This window comes from Rhincodon typus, chromosome 24 (genome assembly GCF_021869965.1).
Source record: "Rhincodon typus isolate 14 chromosome 24, sRhiTyp1.1, whole genome shotgun sequence".
Taxonomy (NCBI): Eukaryota; Metazoa; Chordata; class Chondrichthyes; order Orectolobiformes; family Rhincodontidae; genus Rhincodon; species Rhincodon typus.
Genome location: NC_063355.1, coordinates 31,553,818 through 31,575,575, shown reverse-complemented (window position 1 = coordinate 31,575,575; position 21,758 = coordinate 31,553,818). Strand labels below are relative to the sequence as shown.

The 21,758-nt window shown below is 40.0% G+C and overlaps 1 protein-coding gene across 2 annotated transcripts in view; it reads left to right on the top strand.

Moving 5' to 3' along the window:
* The window catches only part of LOC109923141, a 192,290-nt gene that overhangs the window by 33,377 nt on the left and 137,155 nt on the right, over window positions 1-21,758 (top strand). For both annotated transcript variants that reach the window (XM_048611171.1, XM_048611172.1), the window contains exons 2-3: window positions 14,092-16,085; window positions 17,228-17,381. In XM_048611171.1, the coding sequence (XP_048467128.1) occupies window positions 14,152-16,085; window positions 17,228-17,381 (2,088 nt within the window). In that variant the 5' untranslated portion in view covers window positions 14,092-14,151. The remainder of the gene's footprint in view (window positions 1-14,091; window positions 16,086-17,227; window positions 17,382-21,758) is intronic.

The window sequence follows — 21,758 nt, the reverse complement described above, 5'->3', positions numbered from 1 at the left end:
ACTCTTCATCTGTAGGATCACTCTGGCTTTTACTTAACTAAAAGCCAGAGAGTAAATTTCTGTTGCAGGGGAAGATGTATTCACTACTTTTTGGTGGTGGTATTGCTTTGATATTCAGACGTGCTGTGTGGGCTTAAAGATTCAATCATCTGACCATCAGTGCCATTTGTATCTGTTTGTGTCCTGCTACCAGGTCTAACAACCTGCCAGATAAGGTAGACAAATCCTTTTAGGGACTAGAGTCATAGATATGTATAGCAGTCAAGTCAGTGAGAGACGATTTCCCATGTTGACCATCCCCAATCAGTCCTTGCCTTTCCAAATACATGTGAATCCTGTCCTTCAGGATTCCCTTCAAAAATTTGCCCACCACCAATGTCAGGCTGTCTGGTCAATAGTTCCCTGGTTTTTCCTTACCACCTTTCTTAAATAGTAAACGTGGTTCCCTGCAAGAGAAACTTTTCTAAATTAGTGTGAATCTGTTTTGTTGTTGAGGGCAAATCACTTGTAACTAGGCATTCTTGTCCCAGATGTTGGTTGTTTAGTACTTATGATGTATGGTTCAAAGGAGCATTTAGGCCTGGAACTTACACCACTTCTCGACACTTTGACATCTGTTTGAAGGGGATTATTTGTTTACAATATTTTGTTTCTCAAACGATCTCACTTCTCTAGGTGATAATTAAAGTGATGGAGCAAACTTTGTACAATTATCCCCACAGAAAAATCAATCAGAATTCAGAATTACTGTTCATGTTAACTAAGATATTCCATGTACTTTTGCTAATTGTCTCCAAATAGCAGTAATGGATTGTCTCATAATTGACTTGGCTGTTATATTCTTTTGGCACCTGGCTTATGATGGTTTGATATTCAGACTTGCAGTGTGGGCTTAAATCATCAGACCATCAATGGCGTTTGTTTCTGTTTGTGTCCTGCTCCCAGGTCAAAGAAACAAGTCGTGCGAAAGTAATTCAGTGATATAAGTTGAGTTTGGATGTCAAACTTTGAAAGAATGAGATTCAAATTCATCAATTCTTTGCCCCGAATTCAGTGCTGTGGGCTGACATATCCTTGGGAAGGATTTTTATAACAGTTTTTAGGAAAAGATAAGGGGCAGCACGGTGATACAATGGTTAGCACTGCTGCCTCACAGCACCAGGGACCCAGGTTCGATTCCTCCCTTCAGGTGACTGTCTGTGTGGAGTTTCTACGTTCTCCCCGTATCTGCATGGGTTTCCTCTGGGTGCTCCAGTTTCCTCCCACAATCCAAAGATGTGCAGGGTAGGTGGATTGGCCATGCTAAATTGCCCATAGTGTCTAGGGATGTGTAACTTCGGTGGGTTACAGGGGGATGGGTCTGGGTGGGATGTTCCAAGGGTCGCTGTGGACTTGTTGGGCCGAAGGGCCTTTTTCCACACTGTAGGGATTCTATGATATTCTATGATAAGGATTGTCAAGGCCTTCTTGATTTCATTTCTGTTTACCATAACCTTTATAGAAAAATAAGATTATCTCTTGAACCCATTTATATTTTCCATTTCCCTGCCTTTCCTGTTAAGTTTATTCCACATCACCAACCTTTTTAGGTGGAAAAGTCCAATTTGATTTTTTTTGGTAACTTTCTAGCTTCAGCTTCTGTTTGGAAATTGAATCCTTCGATGTAATAAACAATTTCCGTAGATTAATTTTGTCGCTATCTTTTGTAATGATGACAATTTCATTGCTATCAAATCAAAGTGTCCCCCTTTCCAAAGATAAACAGCCTAACTTACTCATAACCTGAATTCTTAATTGCTGAATCAATCTTGTCAAAGGCTGACTTGATTTTACCCTTTAACTGTGTGACTCTGATGAGAGTCCAAGGTGAAAAGGAAAATTTAAAAGGACTGTTCACGGCACCACACAAGCACATTTAGTTGTGCCTAGCTGCAAAGTATTTGCATAGAACAGCCCACCTGCCCTGTCTCAATTAATCAAAGATCTAATGGGCAAAAAAGTAAAAATAACATGCAAGTCATCCTGTGGCAATACCAAATTGTTTAACACAAAATGCAGTGTTACTCAGCTTTAATTTTACAAGTACTCTGGTTTATAATCCATATTTGGAAGATAGTTTCTAACAAATTTAGAGTTCGGGAGAAACATCATTACCTCAGACTAGTGAAAATCCGGAAATTGCAACCACACAGAAGTTCAGATGAACAGCGTAAAGTATATGCATTTACAGGGAGAGTGGACAGGTACATGAGAGAGAGACGATTGTAAGGTTATGTCTAAACAGTTAGATGAAGTAGAATGGGAGGGGGTTCATATGGACCCCAAGTGAAGCACAGTTCAACCCAATTGTGTGTCTCACACATTGTATGCTGTCCTTTTCCTTTAGCCATGACTGCATCTGACCCCTTCGTGCTTTACCTATCCTTTCAAAAACAAAATAAATACATAAAGGCCTGTTTCAGATTCTAGTTACAGCTGAATCTGGAAGTGAGATATATACACGTGTATGAACAAATTTCTGTAAAACTGGTCATTTGGCTTGACGGTTAGATTTTTACACTGGTGTGATAGGTATTTCATAGTGCCCTAGATGTTTACAACAGATAAAGACCTTTGACTTCTTATTTTGTTAGAGTAATCCAAAACTCATCTCAGTGTCTAACTTGCTTTTTATGACCCTAATTTTTTTTCTATAATGCGATAGCCTAAACTGAGTTCTGACTGATCTAACCAGTAATTTGTGCACACAAAACATAACCTTTTCTTGTCCACTATGCCCTATATCTAAAACCTAAAATGCCATTTGCCGCTTGTACTTTTATCTATTCAAACTTGCACTTTGAGACAAATTCTACATTTGAACTTCTGGCTTGTATTGTTCATCCACATATTTCTAACACCTTTTCAAAGCAAATCAGTGCCCTCATTCCAATTTTTTACTCCCATAAAGTATCACTTCACACTTATTCACATTAAATCTTCTCTCAGCAGTCGTTTGGAACAAGAATGATGCTTGCCATGATTCCCAGAGTAAGGACGAGGTAGGGAGAGAGAGAGAGTTAGGAGTCTAACTTGCCTTTTGTGTGATGCAGCACAAATGACACTCACCAACATCCATTGTCAGAAAAGACTGCACTTTCCATTAACTGTCATTTAGTAGTGTGACTGACAAACAATGGGTAAATTCTTTTTCCAACCAATACTGATTGTAACAGCATCACGTATGCATGCGTGCAGAATATCAGTAAGGCCTGATGATGACATTGGGATTGATAAAAGTGCTAAATAATAATTGAATTAAATCTCAATTGATTCTGTCATTTATCAACAGGCTACATGACACTCAAATTGCCCAAAAGCTGTAATATGAGCTAAGGCATTGAGAATAAGATGTGAGTGTATTCCTTAGAACTGAAGCAATATGAATGAGCATGTGGAGTCATTCTCAGTTTAACTCTCAATGGCACAGTACAAATTTGAGCTGTTTGCTCTTGTATTTCTGTTAATCCTGCTAGTTTATTCATTAAATGAGAGCCATCACAGTTGAGCAAAGTTTAGTGAATGGAATTAGAACAAAGTTACAGGAATGATTTGTAGGAAGTGCTCACTTAAGATAATGATGAGACAAGTTCTGTTAGATCACAGAAGGTAATGGATCTGCCCATACATCTTATTTGTTCTAGCCCTGATGACTCTCTGTGCTCGTGAACATTTAAGGTACTGAGTTATACACAAAGTACCAATTTAATACCTAGTCTCCGCAATGCTGTGTGCTGCAATTGACCTCTGTGACCTCAGGGTGAAGGGTGAACCTGGTGCCAATGCTGCATGATGCAGATGAAGAATGGGTAAGGTACAGGAGATGCACTAATATCTTTGAAACTCAATCCCAGACTGGGGATCAAATCAACTCCCACATTCATCCATGTTGTAGGACCTGCCTGGGTCTTTCTTGCAGCTCTTGCTAAAGTGCAGTTCAGAGATAATATAGTTGCAGCTCTGTACAACAAGACAGCCAGTTGTGCGGAGAGAGTAACCTGGTGATCAGTGCATTTTTGTTTTGAGGAGGTGGACCCCACTTCCCTATGTATAGACTAAATGGACTGTATTTTGTTACCAAACTGGTCTGTTTGGTTCCAGGACCATTGGCTCCTCAGTTGTTGGCTGCAAGTAGAGTCCTCTTAAGATTTAGAACGATTGTCAGTTACTTGCTTATTGTTCAGGGAATTCCTGTTCGTTCGCACACAGGCTGATACTGCTTTTTATCTTAGCTGCAGAAAGCTGAAAACTCAGATTTTACTTTCTATGAATGTAATTGAACACTCTCAAAGTTAGCTGTTTTATTATTTCAAATTTCACGATTGAAAAATCAAAGGGAGACCTGAAGGCTTCAAGCAGAGCAGATTTAATGAACAGGACACTCTCTCCATGGGTACCTAATGTAGTCTACATCATTGCTTTAAAATGGATGAAACCAAAAGTACAACACAAACATTTTATACTGATTGAAAATGGAAATCTTGTTACAGAGATTCGCAGCCCCTTCTGCTTGAAGATATTTTCAAATAAAAATAATTGCATCTGCCGATATGTACAGTTTCCCAAATAATAAGGCATTGCAGAACACCTTAATCCTTTAGTTCAGAAATATGTGCTGTATCCCCAATCAAAAGGACACGTTTCAGACTCTGGTTCAAAACGGTGAGCTGCAGCACTTTGTTTGCTCTGAAACAATTTTTGATCAGCTTCTTCCTTTTTGCTCTGTCATGCGTGGCCTCCAGCTTGTTTTAAATGAGGGTTCAGCACAGTGTGGTGAGACTTGTTAATCATTAACGATGCTTCATGAAGCAGAAGGATTTTTCTAATCGGGGCAAAGTACTGCAAGATCTGGAAATTTAAAAATATTGATAACACTGGAAATGCTCAGCTGATCGGGGAGCATGTTTGGAAAGAGGAACAAGGCAATTTGTGTGGAAACTTGGGCACTTTTTTTAATGTTATCCTCTCCTTCTGAAGATTTTGACTGCACATCCCCAATGGTTTCTGTCTTCCCTATATAGCCATTCTTCACTGTAAGTTGCATGAGGTGAAAGGGTAAATAGAAGGAGCCTTTGCCCCATTGCAATAAGCTATCACAAGTTACTAGTATCACATGCACATAATCCAAGACCTTCCAGCAGTGCAGATGATAATACAGCTAACCAGTCTTATTCAATTTATTTATATTTGTCTATTTCTACTGTGGGACCAGGCTTATAAACAGATCATCATAACTCATTATGTGAAAATAATTGCTGTCGATTACTAACCACCACCACTGCTCCCCACCCCAAAAAAATCTGACTTCTCTGGCTGACTGGAACAGTTTTTCCATTTCTGTTTGATTATAGCTCTTTGTAACTTTTACAAGCCTATATTCTGACAAAAACAATTCCAGCAGCTCTAGTCTCTCTGCATTACAGATATCCCTTGTTACCGCTTCATTTGAAACAAAGGAACTTCTTGTGTGCTAAGATTTCAAATATGTTTGTGGCTTATTTCTCAATATATCCTATGTGGGCTGTGCACTCGCACTCCGTTTCAAATGAGGAACGCCATGCAAGTTCCTCACTTAGATTTGTTAATGTGTAGTCAGAGTCAGGAAAAAGTAGAATGTTCAAAGTAAACTAGCTATAAGAGCAGAGAACTACGATCATATCAAGTGTTTTGCTACTGGTATGCATTACGGAAATAAAACAGAATCAATAAAACTTTTTGAGGATAGAATGTCTGTTAAAATCTTGCTGTTGTCAACTGCTGACAATGATCTAGCCAGCAGTAACGCTGGATAATTCTTTCCTTTAACTCAGGACATTGGAGTAAAGTTTTCACTTCAGAGGGGCAGATTGATATAAAAGCTTGATACTAGGATCATTGTGAATACTTTTAGAGAATTAATCCCAAGAATACTGCTCAGAAGAAAGACCTGTATTGATACAACACCTTTCATTACCTTGGAACCTTCCAGAGCACTTAACAATGAATGATATACTTTGGAAGCACAGTCACACTTGTAATATAGGAAAGATGATTAATGCTCAGTCAATCTACCACGGACCCATCAACAGACGTACGTTCACCCCATTCAGAATGGCTGGTGATAGGTAGCTTTTCATGCCATGTTGAGAGATGGCCATTAATTGCCAGCAAAATCTCATTTGGTTTTTACTGAACTTTAACCAAGGTGTGATGACATTTGGGCTCATTCAACAATGTTCAGCTAACGTCAGGAGGTAATGAAGGGTGTTGCCAAACTGTGAGAGCAAGTTAATAGCTGCCTCTGGGAAACAGAAAAAATTACAGCTGTCTTCACCCAGGCAAATATACTGGACATGAAAATTCGAAGGATTTGGATCAATATTTCCTGCAAACTGTGTGGGCGTGCAGCAATCAAGAATGTGCCACGTAAGGAGCAAAGAGAGCGTACACTGGGAAGGAAAATTAAATGGATCATTGGTCAAAACATTAGAGCAATATCTGTCTGAAACTGATGTTGCATTGTGAGTGTGTTATTGAATTTATTTTCAACTATGAATCCTTTTGAGGAAGTTTAGGCAATGTTCCAACAGTACTTTGTCAGCATTTGTCTCAACCATGACTTCTTTTGTTCAAGCTATCTGCCAACATTTGAAGTCAAGGCTCAGATGTGGATCTTGGCTACTTGGGCAAAGTTCAGGAAGGTGTGTAAGGAACTGAGTCATTTCTCAGTTAGCAACTGAACACATATTAAAACAGGGTGGTTTTAAATTTTAATAAACTGCGTCACACTGCTCACTATGTAACAGTGAAAACTAAGGATTTAGATTGCTTTGATTATTTTGCACTGATAGCAATGCCCAGTCATTCTGAAGCTGTAGTGACTCATGGTTCTGCTCACTGCTACCAGTACTCTACCTGCAGAAAATCTGCTACAATTTACCTCATGGTTTGATTCTTGATGCCTTTAGAGATGTCATGATGACAAGCTTTTGTTATACATAGGCTTTTTGTAAGGTGATTTCCATTTTGCAGTACTGGGAGAGCACCACTCAATCAGAGATCTGTGTACCATTCATCACTATTTAAGTTAGGTGGTCGAAATTGAGATTTCTTGGACATATTTTCTTTTACTGTTTGAGCCTGACTTGTAAGCCCACAAATGTTGCAGAACATGTAGGAATGGGCGTCTTGAAGTAGCAACATCATCATGCAGTTAGAAAGGACAATAGCAGCTAACAGAAACAAAGTGAAAAAGATTAACAGAAACAATTTTGTTTCAAGAGTTTAACTGTATTTAGTGATGGCAGGGTAGGTCTGGGAATCTGCTTCTGTGTGGTCAGGCTGACATTAAAGGGCTAGATTCAAGGGCTAATCCAGCAGCCTATTTATAGACTCACAAAAAACTGGATCTGACTGTAAAAGTCCGGATATTGGTATTTGGGAGCGACCGCACTTAAAAAGTTTTTGAACCCAGTAATTAGTCCAATCAACTATTTATCAATGTAACCCACTCCCACAGCCATCAGAGTCACTGGTAATCTCCATACTTAACAAAGAAAAGTTATCAATAGTTCCACATGTGTCAGGTTTCAAATATTTCTTTGTTGCTGTTTAAAATTTAGTCATTAATTCATCATGTGTGATTAATAACAAGGAGCCAAGAAACCGTAGGGAGACAGATAATTAGCACGATACTAAATAAAAACCGAAAGAACTGCGGAAGCTATATATCAGGAACAAAAACAAAGTTGTTGGAGAAGCTCAGCAGGTCTGGCAGCATCTGTGAAGGAACAAACAGAGTTAACGTTTTGGGTCCCATGATCCTTGCTCAGAACTAGATTTATACAAGATCTGCTTGTTTTTTTGCATTTCCAATTCTTTAAGAGATGTTTTCAATTATTAATACATATTTCCCATGTTCCTATTCAGAAGGTGGTGAACCTTTGGAATTCTCTATCACTGAGATTTGTGGTAGTTCAGTCATTGAGTATCTTCACAATATATATTAATGATTTAAACAAGGGAACTAAATTTAATGTCTCTAAGCTTGCAGATGGCATTTAGCTAGGTGGGACGGTTTGCTGTGAGGTGGCTGCAGGGATGCTTCACTGTAATTTGGACAAGTTGAGTAAGCAGGTAAAAGCATGGCAGATGAAATATAATGAAGTTGATAAAGTTATCCACTTTGGCAGCAAAAGCAGGAGGGCAGACTAATCAGAATGGTGTTAGATTGGGAAATGGGGAGATGCATCAAGATCTGGGTGTCCCTCATATACTAATTGCTGAAAGTAAGGCGCAGCAGGCAGTGAAGAAGGTAGATGGTACGTTAGCCTTCATAGTGAGAGGATTTGAATACAGGAACAAGGATGTCTCACATCAAGTGAACAGGGACTTGGTGAGATCACAGCTGGAATTTTGCGTGCGGTTTATCTCCTTATCTGAAAAGAAATGTTCTTGCTATGAAGAGAGTACAACAAAAGTACACTAGGCTGATTCCTGCAATGGCAGGACGGATGAATGAAGAGAGACTGGATCGGTTGGGATTAAATTCACTGGAGTCGAGAAGAATGAGTAGAATCTCATAGAGATGTATACAATTTGAACAGGACTAGACAGGGTAAATGCAGAAGGGATGTTTCTGGTGACCAGGGAGTCCAGAGCCAGGGGTCATAGTCTTAAGGATATGGGGAAGACTGCTTAGCACTGAGATGAGGAAAAATGTCTTCACCCAGAGAGTGGTGAGCCTATAGAATTATCTGCTGCAAAAAGCAGTTGAGGCCAAAACACCGAATGTTTTCAAGAAGGAGTTGGATATTGTCTTAGGGCTAAAGGGATCAAAGTGTATGGGGAGAGAGTAGGAACAGGATACTGAGTTGCATGATCCGTCACGATCGTATTGAATGATAAACAGGTTTGATGGGCTGAATGGCCTACTCCTTTCCTAATTTCTGTATTCATCACTGAGATTGATATATTTCTAAGTAGTAAAGATATTCAAGGATATGGTGATATTGAAAGAAAGTGACCCTGTTGAATGGTGGGACAGGTTCAAGGGACAAATGGCCTACTGAGTGACATATAATAATCAAGAGTGAGAAGAATCAATTGGTGGAGTGCAGGCTTCAGTGGAACAAGAACAGAGCTGGGCAGGATTCACACAACTGAACAATGGGCTACCTTCAAAGAGGAGATGGCTTGTGTACAGTTGAGGTACATTACCTCAAATAGGAAAGGTAGAACAAACAAACAGAGGGTCCCTGGGTGACAAAAGAGATAGAAATTAAGATAAAAGAGGAAAAACAAGCATATGAGAAATGTCTGATAGAAAATAAAATAGAGAACCAAGCAGAATATTGAAGATTCAAAGGGGAGGTGATGAAACAAATAAGACAAGCAAAGAAAAATTATGAGAAAAGACTAGCAGCCAATATAAAGAGGTCTCCCAAAGTCTTCTGTAATAATAAATAGTAAAAGGTTAGCAAAAGGAGGAGTAGAACTGATTAGAGACCAAAAAGGGGATTTGAACCTGGAGGCAGGGCTCACTGCAGAGGTGCCAAATTAATATTTTGCATCTATCTTTACCAAAGAGAGAGATGCTACCCAGTCCATGGTGATAGAGGAGGGAACTCAGTTACTGGAAGTGTTCAAAATTGGTAGTGTTAGACAGACTTTTGGTACTTAAAGTTGACAAGACACCAGGATCAGATGAGATACATCCAAAGATTCTGAAGGAAGTTTGAGTGGAAATTTTAGGGGTACTGACTGCTATCTTTCAGTCTGCCCTCGACTCTGGGGAGGTGCCAGAAGACAGGAAAAATGCAAACATCATGGCCTTGCTCAAGAAAGGTTATAAGGCTAAGCCCAGCTATTACTGACCATCAGTTTAACTTCAGTGATGAGCTTCTAGATACAAAGATTCTGGACACAGTTAGTCATCAAATGGAAAAAGGTAGAGTTATTAGGAAGAGTCAGCATGAATTTCTAAAGGAAAATCATGTTTAACTAATTTGCTGGAGTTTTTTGAAACAGTAATAGAATTGATGAGGATAGTGCTGTTAATGTGGTGTACGTGGACTTTCAGAAGGTGTTTTACACAATGCCACAGAACAGACTTGTCAGACTTATAGGTCATGGTGCAAAGGAATCAGTAGCAACATAAATGCAGCATTGGCTGAGTGTTCGGAAACAGAGAATAATGGTCATTTGATGTTTTTTGAGCTGGAGGAATGTCTATAGTCAAGTTCTCCAGAGGTCACTAAGGGACCCTTCCTTTTCTTGATATATATTAATGATCCAGATCTTGGTGTGCAGGCAACAATTTCAAAATTTGCAGATGACTCAAAACTTGGAAGCGTTGTAAACTGTGAGGAGGACGGTGTAGAACTCCGAAGGATATAGACAAATTGTTGGAATGGACAGAAACACGGCAGTTGAATTTCAAAACGGAGAAGTGTATAGTGATGCATATTGGTAGGAAGAACATTGAAAGATAGTATAAAATAGGAGGTACACTTCTAAGGGGGCTTGCAAGAGCAAGGGACCTGAGTGTATACATGCTCAGATCATTGAAAGTGACAGCACAGCTAGAGAGCAGGAAATAATGCATACAGTATCCTCGGCTTCATTAATAGGGGCAGAGACTAGAAGAGTGATGAGGTGATGTTGAACTTGTATAAGACATTTGTTACTCTGATGTAGTCTTGCATACAGTTCTGAATGCTATGTTATAGGAATGATGGGAATGCATTAGAGAGTACAGATGTGCTTTATAAGGATGATTCCAGGAAGAGGTATTTCAGTCATGAAGAGGATGGATTGAAGAAACTAAGACAGTTCTGCTTAGAGAAGAAGGCTAAGAGGAGAGCTGATAGAGGTTTTCAAAATGATGAGGGACTAGATAGAGCAGATAGATAGAAGTTACTCCCACTTGTAAAAAGAACAAGAACAAGAGAGTGTAGATGTAAGGTGATCTGCACAAGAAGCAAAAGGGAAGTGAGGAATAAATTGTTCACTCAGTAGTTAAGGTATGGAATGCACTGGCTGGAAGTGTTGTGGGAACAGGCTGACTTGAGGCATTCAACAGGACATCGGATGATTATTTGTATAAAATGATGTGCAAATGTATGGGGGAGCAAGGCAATTGGAACTAGGTATTGATGCTCATTTAATGAGCAGTTCACACTTCTGCAATTCTGCTCCTATATCCAATGTTGTTACAATTTCCTTTCCAAAACTGAAGTAGTACAATCACTTTGTTGCTATGCGACTGGAAATGTTTTGATAATTTTCTCCATTTGTGGATAATTTCAAGGAATGGCTTAAAAGTCTTATGAGCGTCAACCCTGAAACATTTCTTTACACTGTTCAATGAAAGGTTGCCATCAAACTATCTGCTTTTAGAAACCTCTATTCCAATTCAGTATTTATTAGCAGCAATTAAATAGTGAAGGAAAAGCTAAAAATCTGTGTTTCCTGTTTTATAACTCAGGCCCTTGTGCCTAGCAGTCCCTTGCACCTTCCAGTGGGACAGAATATGTGCCTAATGTAACAACATGGAAACACAAAGGAGGAAGAAATTGCAGGAGATAAGGGTTGGGAGAGGATTGGAGATTAACAGATCATTACTGAAAAATCTTACTTAGAAAGAAATGGTTTGTGTGAAACTTACATTTAGCAGCTTAACTTTATTATTTGGCAAGGGATCTGGGTGACTATAACCAGGAACAGCTGTAGTGTATGTGAGGTTGGGCTATTTAAAATCAGAATAATAAACTCCTTGCTGAGGTGTGAAAAAGAAAGCTGAATTAATTTGATAAGGTGACAGAACCTGTACTGTCTGTGCCCAAGGTAGGTGAGATGATGGGAGAGTGAGGTGTGGGCGCCAGGGAGGATTCTTTTCTAAGGGACAGCAGTTAATTTGCTGACTTTGTATCAGTGTAAAGCATTTTTCACTTTGAAATAAAAACAGAAATTGCTGGAGAAACTCAGCAGCTCAGGCAGCATCTATGGAAAGCTGAGTTACCGTTTCTGATCCAGTGACCCTTCTGAAGTTCAGTTCAGTTCTGAGGAAGGGTCACTGGATCCAAAATGTTAACTCTGCTTTCTCTCCACAGATGTACCAGACCTGCTGAGTTTCTCCAACAATTTTTACTTTTGGTTTGGATTTCCAGCATCCGCAGTTCTTTTTTCTTTCTCACTTTGACCCTTTTCATGCTGGCTTTAGTTTTTTTATTTGTGTTCAATCTATTTAGATATTCCAGGTAATTTCCTATTAATAATAGTTCAAGTTGAATTCAGTGTGTGTTCAGATTCTTATGTCACCCCTCTGGTGATAAGTAGACATTTGTAATACGGAAACCACCAACCGAACATGACTAACAGGGTGACCAAATTGGCCATCTTGCATTGGACCCAGACACCATGGCCACGTTTAGCACTGGGGCAATAGCACAAAGAAACAAGCCTTTATGAAATGTTGGTTTCCTAATGCACTAGTGGGTAAAAACACCAGTGGAATTCACACCTCGACAAACTGAGAATTATCTACCTGGTTCAGTTTGTCACATGTACTTTGTTGACTGATCTCAGGTGGAGATGCAGTTGAGTCATTATAATTGGCTTCAATGTTGCTGGGCTAAGGAGGATGGAAAGATATTAACCAGTGTTTTCACTCGTAATCATTAACCATAAGATACCTGCTGGAGGGAGGGAAATGGTGTGTGTCATGAAAGGACAAGATCAACTGTGATACTTCCTTGTGTTTTAGTAGATTACTGAATACATTTTTTCAATGTTTAAATGAGTGAATACTGGGTTGCTTGTAGAGTTTTAACCTTGCATGAACTGATGGGGACACACGTGGATATGAACCAGGAGCAGGATTAGGCCATTCAGTCTGCTTGAACCTGCTGTACTGTTGGATACGATCATGGCTGACTGGATTGGAGCCTAAACTCTACTGTCTCCTGCATCCCTATAATCTTTGACTCCCCTGTTGATCAAGAAGCTATATAACCCAGCCTTAAAAATACTCCATGACCCTGCCTCCAGTGTTCTCTGGTGAAGAGAACTCCACAAAATAATGACCCTTTGAGGAAATAAAAAAACTCCTTGTCTCAATCTTAAATGGGAGATGCCTTATATTTGAACTTTGTCTACTGGTTCTTATCTTTGCCGCTTCTCCAATCAGGTGGGACCTTTCCAGAATCAAGGAAGTTTTGAAAAATTAAAACCAGTGAATGCATTATCTTTGCAGCTACTTATTTTAGAACCTAGGAGTTTCTCCTGTTCTCCCATACAGCTACCTCTTGTTTTTTAGGTTTTTGTTTTGAAGTTACAACTAAATCAAGATATATACAGCTAGCGATATTTCACAGTTGATACCCTAGACATGAATGTAGCTGTCCATAAATTAAGGATTAAAATAGTCATTGATGAAATTTTCCATCACTAAATTAAGGAATTGATCAATCTGAAAGCACAGTACCCAGTGGTGAAACTTTTCCTGTATTTCTATGATAAGTTTCTCAAACCTGCTTCAGGAGAGCCTTTTCTCTTTCTAGCTGAAATTCACACATGACAGTAAATCAAAAATTATTTTGGGTTCCTTTACAATCCTATGCTTGAATCATATATGGATTATTTTGATTTATTCGTTGTATTCCTCGAAGATGAATTCATATTCGGATCTATTTTGCCTGCAGCAAAGTCGTTGATGATATTTTCATCACTTAATGGAGAAATTACAAAGTTTGCCTCTCAACTAACAAATCTTTAGTAAATCTTAATCTAAATAGTTTGTGTTACTACAAAGCAAAAACTACCAATATCTCCTTATGCCTGAATTTCACTACTCCTGAGCAATGGAGATCTGCCAACGGCAGATATCTAGTGCAGAACATTGCTATGAACCAGTACTAAGTTTTTTTTTGACCTTGCACAACTGTTTGAAAACCAGACGTAGGAACACATGAATATTTGAATGTTCACCTTGACTAACTAATGATTTGCCATGGTTCAGAGCCATCTTATTGGTCTATAAACAATTTGCCTTCTCTCTCTATGTCTTTGTAGGACTTGGCTCTTCAGTGTTAAGTCATGCCGCATGGTGAATGATTGAAATAGAAGACTGCCATGGCAACATGGGTGGAAGGGAAACCTGCCACAACCCCAAAGAACACATTGAGTGATGTGAATGAAATTGTAAATGATACAAAGTCTCCTTGGGCTTGCCTGAGCCCTCTTTCAGATGCAAGCAATAAAGCCCTTGAACCTGTGACTCCAGTTTCTCCACATTTATTTGATAGTGATTGCAAACTGAATTATAATTTGGGTTCAGTAACCAACCCTGTAGCAGGACCAAAACCAAGACTTACTGCAAAACCGTTCTTTTTGGAAACGTCAGCAGTGCCATACACATCATTCAGAAACACGCAAGCACCTCTCACACCTCCTAAGCCTTTAAGTGTTACTTCTATGTTAACATCATCAAGGAAACTGGCTGCAGATACAGATGATGCAAAAGTGAGCTTCAGGAACACAGAGGCAAAATGTGCATCGAGTGGAACTGTGTTGTCGGTATTGTCTTCCTTTGCACAAAAGTATTCAGTGGGGTCTGACAATAAAAGTCGAATGAGAGCATGCAATTTCCAGGATGGTGATACTGCACTCAACTTAAATTCAACAACAGCACCAACAAATAGCAACATGGTGGTTTCTTCTTCGACTGCCACCTTGAGTTCTGAAAAATCGACAGAAGAAAAGAGTGAATGTTCTGAAACAGAACCAACTACAGTTGTCATTTTGGAAACTTCTGTACAGAAGTTAAAATCAAAGAAGTCCAGTGAAGGCATTAAAGATGCTGAAGTGTGCACAGACAGCAGTCAGGATCAAGAGTCACAAAGTACATTGCAGCCTTTTAAGCTGTCGAGGTTATCCATTCGTTCGAGGAAGTATAGCCCAAGTGCCACACAAGGGTTTGATACACCAAAACCTGAATCACTCTCGAGAGCTTCTTCATTGAGATGTTTAGGAAAATGGGACCTGGTTACAGAAGAAGGGCAAGACAGAATGAAGGATAGTACTGAAAACCCATCTTCACCCAGGCTCCATTTAAAGAAACCTGGTCTATTTTCTGCTTGGCTTTCTGAAACCACAGATGACAACAAATCAGAGAGCACCATAAAACAGGATGAAAAGCCTTTTACTGCTGAAAAACCTTGGCTTAAAAAGCCCAGGCCTTTATCAATGGACCTTACAGCCAGATTTGAAACCTCGGCTCACAAGAGAAATATTCCTCCCTCAGTGGACATTAAAAAAAATGTCCCCATTATTAAAGCTAATAGTGCAGTCTCCTCAGATACCAGCCATAGTGCAGGAGTTGAACAGGAAGACTCAGCAGCAGTGGCAGAAAAGTGCCAGTCTTCAGCTTCTCCAAATGACCAAGAAGACAAGACAGATAGCTGCATTATTGTGGTGAAAGATAAGTTTGATAAATGCCCAAAGGTGGATGATAGTGAAAAAAATATCAAGGCACTCCCACTGTGTGACAGAAACAGCAAAGAGAAAATTACTTCTCTGGAAAGAAAGATTGCGTGGGAATGTGACCCTACTGACACCAAAATCACTGCTGGTCAGGGGAAAGAGGAAAAGGAAGAAAGAATATTTACCACATCATTAAAAACTGACAAGGAGAAGTTAGAACCTGACCATGAGCAATTTAAAAAATGGACAAATAAGGAGTTGGATAAAGAATGTTCTGATCTTGACCGAACATCAAAGGATGAAATCTCACCTTTGGGCTCAGGTGATCAGGGAAGTAGAGGAAATAAAATTTCTGGTGGAATGATTAAAAGGCGCATAACTCTCCTCTTAGATTCTGCTGGCGGGAGCACAGCAAAAACAGACTGTTCGCAGTCTACCACTGAGACAGAAAAGGTAGACATTCCTGTCCGGCAACGAATCCAAACCTTTACTTCAGAGAACAAATATTCCAAACGAGAACAACTCCAGAGTTCCCAAAGACAATCATTTAAGCCCAGACCTCTGTCTTCAGACATAACCAAAAGGTTTGTGGAGTTTAAAATCTTGTAAGTGTTTGATGTTAAGTAATTTTTTTAAGTTGCAAGTCGTCATATTCACGTTTTTGTCATGTGCCTAGTTAATGTTGTGTCTGAATAAACACTCACGTTGGTGTGGTGGCATCCTGACAATTTCTATCATGAAAAGTAAAAGCAATTCAAGAGAATAAATATATCCGAATCCAATTACTACAATGTGCTTATTTTCATCAGGGATCCATCTAGTGTTCAGTTAGCAATATGCAGCTATCATACTTTCCAGTACCTCAGCTTTTTCATCAATTTTGTTTAATGTGATTTGAAGGTATGTGAGTACGGCTCTTGGGTGACTAAACAATAATTTCCTCCCTGCCTTTTGTCATAATAGCACTTCTGACACTAGTACTTTACACTATTGGGAAATCCCAGCTGCAAATACATGCTATTCTGCTCCATGGCTGGTGATTTTACCTGTTAATGATTCATAGAATCCCTACAGTACAGAAACAGGCCATTTGGCCCATTGAGTCCATACTAGCCCTCTGAAGAGCATCTCACACAGACCCATCCTCCTACACTATCCCTGTACCCCTGTATGTTGCATGGCTACTCCACCTGGTTGCACATCCCTGGATGCTATGGGCAATTTAGCACGGCCAATCTACCTAACCTGCGTATCTTTGGACTGTGGGAGGAGACTGGACCACCCGGAGAAACCCACACAGACACGGGGAGAACATGCAAGCAGCACATAGGCTGTCACCTGAGGGTGGAATCAAACCTGGGACTCAAGCACAATGAGGCAACAGCGCTAACCACTGAGCTAATGAACAGAGTTAGTGAAAATTAGACCTGTAATCATCTATTTGTCCATGATAATGCAGACAAGCTAAAATACCTCATCCAGATTTGCTAAAGCATTTTACAACATTACTGAGTGAGGTATTTTCACCAATCAGGTAAAAATTGTCTACCCTTCATTGTCCATTATGCTCTATATTTAAAGGGCTGTTTTCTCATAGATAAATCTTTACAAGTTTAAAGCATGGAAGGTTGTTTGATATTTAAAGGGCTGTTTTCTCATAGATAAATATTTTTCAAGTTTAAAAGCATGTAAAGTTGTTTGCCATCCTGTACAAACTTCCCAACAGGTTTGAGACTCAAACAATTGGCGATGAAGGTCATCACGAGAAGCAGATGGATATGACTACCTCTTCATCTCCAGACCATTCGATCTTGCAAAACACTCAAGAACAGGATGGGAGGGAGAGCCGAGAAAAAGAAATTGATGATCAAAAGGACGTGGTAATGACTTCCACCCTTTCAAAAAAAAATTTTGCTTTTCATTTGATTGCTGTTGCAAAGTAAATCTCACCCTGTGCGACCAAAACAAAAGTCTTTAGTTTGTTGGAGAGCCATTGATGCTGCTTGACTCTGAATGAAGAGTTTTATTTACAAGCTTAAAATCGTGTGGCCTCATATGAAAACCATTATTCAGTCACAAGAAAGAATACCAACAGAACAAAGAATCTTAACAACAGCAATCAGTAGCAATCTACAGAGATTTCTGCAGCATTGCTCGCTTAGATTAAAATGTTTCTATTAATATTCTGGTTAAAGTGGGAGATCTACTTGATGACTGATTACTGGATCTGATTAAAGGTTCAGTCCCTGAGCCGTGAAGGGTGGGACAGTGCAGATGTAGCCAATTGAAGCACAATGAACAATTGTTAAACTTTAATTTCTCATGTCTAGGATGTTTGTTGCTTTATGAATAATCAAAAGCTTTAATTTAAATAATAGATCTTACAGTTTCCAAACGGTGAATGGGTAATAAATTTCAACTTCAGATTGGAAGTATTACTTGAACTTAGGATCGCAAAAAGCCCTCATTGTTCGAATAGCAAGCCTATGTGTGATATGAGAATTTAGGTACGAAAGATATTTGATGGCATGTTGTAAACATGGCTGTTTTATTATAATTTCGGCCCTTGTTGGAGGTAATGGATTCAAGTGTGTTCCTGAGAGAGTGTTGCACTGTCAGATGTGCTGCCTTCCAGAGATGTTAAATCAGGTCCCCGTCTGCTCTCCTGGCACTATTTCATGGATGAGCAGTGAAGTTATCTCCTAGTGTTCTGTTTAATGTTTAGCCCTTGATCAACATCACTGCAAACAAATTATCTGGTCATTGTCACATTACGATATGCAAATTGGGTGTTGTGTCCTACATTACAGTTGTGACTATTCTTCAAAAACAAAGTACATTGTTAGCTGTGAAGGGCCATGGGACGTTCTGAGGCCACAAAGGTGTTACACACAACTGGTGTTTATTCCAAGCCTTAAAGAAAGAGGACTAAATCTGCTACATAGTGTGGAAATGAATTAGACAGACCTAAAAGATCCAAATTCATCTGCTGTTTGTGCTGAGTCAGTTGAAGCACTGCAATTGGTCATTGTGCCTTGAGGCTAGGAGGGGAAGGTTTCTGCTCCTGGTAACTTATCTGGTGAGTTCAGTTGGAAAGTGCTTCTGGAAACATTGGGTGAGGGTAGGATTGATTTTGGTTGTGATTCCAGCTAGCAAGAATAGCCTAATTCAATCACCAATGGATCAGCATCTTTAACTGATTTTTCCTTACCTAAGAGAATCAATTGCCAATCCATTGCTTGATCTCTGAAGATTATGGGACATGGTTTCCTAGGAACTCTTATTACCCATTGTCTAATTTCTGGACCCACCTCACACCTTCCCCCCAACAAACGAACCAATTAAAAATCATAACAAAGAAGCCTGATTTCCAAAAATTTATTCAAAGGATAGAAGCCTCGTTTGCCTGTCCCAAAATGTCTATACCTCAGGAGAATGGTATCCTGGATACAGTCTAGTGACAGGAAGAGAGAGATTGTACTTCGAAGCTATCGTAAATGATAGGTACAATGTCTAGCTAATTGCGTGTCAACCAATTTCTGAGGAAGGGCCACTGGACCTGAAACATTAACTCTGACTTTTTCTTCACAGATGCTGCCAGACCTGCTGAGCTTTTCCAGCAACTTCTGTTTTTGTTCCTGATTTACAGCATCCACAGTTCTTTCAGCTTTTATTTGGAAGCAAGTATACCTGGTAACAGAAAGGAAAAAGGGCAAGTAAAATGAGAAAGCAGGCAAATCAAAAGAAAGCATCAAGCGAGCTTAGAATGCAGAACAACGTCAAAAAGACAAAATTAAGGGGACTTTACATGAAAGTACACAGCTTTCACAACAACATAAATGATTTGAGGCCAAAATTGGAGGTAAATGGAAATGATCTAATTGTCGTTACAAAAATGGGGTGATCAAGACTGGGAACTGCATAATCAAGTATAGTCAACATTTAGGAAGCTTGGGGATAAAAGAAAATAGAGGTGTTATTGTGCTGATAATATGGGATAGAATCAGTACTTCAAGGGAGGATGTCAAATCAGAAGAATAAATGAAGAATTTGAATGGAGTTCTTTATATTTCACCAGTAGAGATACAGTACAGTAATAAGCAGGAGATTAGAAGAATCTGTAGCCTGGGGTAATACAGGAATCATGGGTGACTTCAATCTGCATGTATAATTATATTATCAACTAGATTAAGTGAATGAGTACTAAAGCTGTGCAGGATGAGTTTCTGGAATGTGTTAGGGATGGTTTTCTAGAGCAGTATGTTGAGGAATTGACTTTTTTAGATCTTGTGCAATGAGAAAAGGCCACTTAATAATCTTGCTGTAAAAGACCCTTGAGGGTGTCATGACAATACTATGGCAGAATTTTACATTGGTTTGAAAATAAGGTAGTTCAATCTGTGGTCAGGTTGCCAATTTTGAGCAAAGGAAATTATGATGCTATGAGGAGCAAATTGCCTAAAGTGGATTGGAAAAATATATGGAAGGGTACGACGGTGTGAAAAGGTATGTTAACCTTTATCACAACAGTATTTGAGTACAGGAGAAGCAAAGTCTTTCTTCAATTGTATAGATTCATGACTGGACCCTGCCTGGAGTAGTGTTTGTAATTTTGGACTTTTACCTTAGGAAAGATATTACTGGTATCAACAAATGTTCACCAGACTTGTTCCTGGAATGGCATGACTATCTTATGAAGAGATATTGGGAAAACTGGGCTGTATTCTGTAGAGGTGAGAGGTGACTTGGAAATTGTATGTTTTTTTTAAGAAGGCCTATAACGTTAGCAAGTAAACCTGAGGATTAGCATAATTGAGAAAACAACAAAGGAAGACAAAGAAACTGATAGGGGAAATCGAATATGAATATAGACGAACAAAAAATATAAAATAGTGCTGTAAAGACTTCCATAGGTATGTAAAAATGAAAAGTTTGACTAAGGCATGTGTCAGTCCTACAAACAGGAGCATGAGAATTTTTATAACTGGGAACAGAGAAATGGCAGAGAAACTAAATGATTACTTTTGAGTCTTCACTGAGGAAGATACAAGAAGTCTCCGAGAATTAGAAACCTAAATGACTAGGGAGAATGAGGAAATGAAAGACATTAGTATTGGTAAGAGTGTTGTGTTTGAGAAATGAATGGAACTGAGAATCGGAGACAACAAGGTGCAGGGCTGGATGAACACAGCAGGCCAAGCAGCATCATAGGAGCAGAGAGGCTGACGTTTCGGGCCTAGACCCTTCATCAGAAAAGGGGGAGGGGAAGGGGGTTCTGAAATAAATAGGGAGAGAGTGGGAGGCAGATAGAAGATGGATAGAGGAGAGGATAGGTGGAGAGGAAACAAACAGGTTGAAGAGGCGGGGATGGAGCCAGTAAAGGTGAGTGTAGGTGGGGAGTTAGGAAGGGGATAGGTCAGTCCAGGGAGGACGGACAGGTCAAGGGGGTGGGATGAGGTTAGTCGGTAGGAGATGGAGGTGCGGCTTGAGGTGGGAGGAGGGGATAGGTGGGAGGAAGAACAGGTTAGGGAGGCAGGGACGAGCTGGACTGGTTTTGGGATGCGGTAGGGGAAGGGGAGATTTTGAAACTTGTGAAATCCACAGTTCATCCACTTCACTAACACCTTCCACCCCAACCTTAAGTTTACCTGGACCATCTCTAACACCTCTCTCCCCTTCCTGGACCTCTCTGTCTCCATATCGGGCAACCACCTAGAAACCGATATTCATTTCAAGCCCACCGACTCCCACAGCTACCTAGAATACTCCTCCTCCCACCCACCTTCCTGCAAAAATGCTATTCCCTATTCCCAATTCCTTCGCCTCCGCCGCATCTGCTCCCAGGATGAGGCATTCCTCTCCCGTACATCTCAGTTGTCCTCGTTTTTCAAGGACCATAACTTCCCCCCCTCGGTGGTCGAGAACGCCCTCAACCGTGTCTCCCACATCTCCCGCACCTCATCCCTCACACCCCATCCACGCAATAAGAACCAAAAAAGAATCCCCCTCGTCCTCACGTACCACCCCACCAACCTCCGGATCCAACGCATCATCCTCCGACACTTCCGCCATCTGCAATCCGACCCCACCACCAAAGACACCTTTCCCTCCCCACCCTTATCTGCTTTCCGGAGGGACCACTCTCTCCGTGACTCCCTTGTCCGCTCCACACTCCCCTCCAGCTCCACCAAACCCGGCACTTTTCCCTGCAACCGCAGGAAGTGCTACACCTGCCCCCATACCTCCTCCCTCACCCC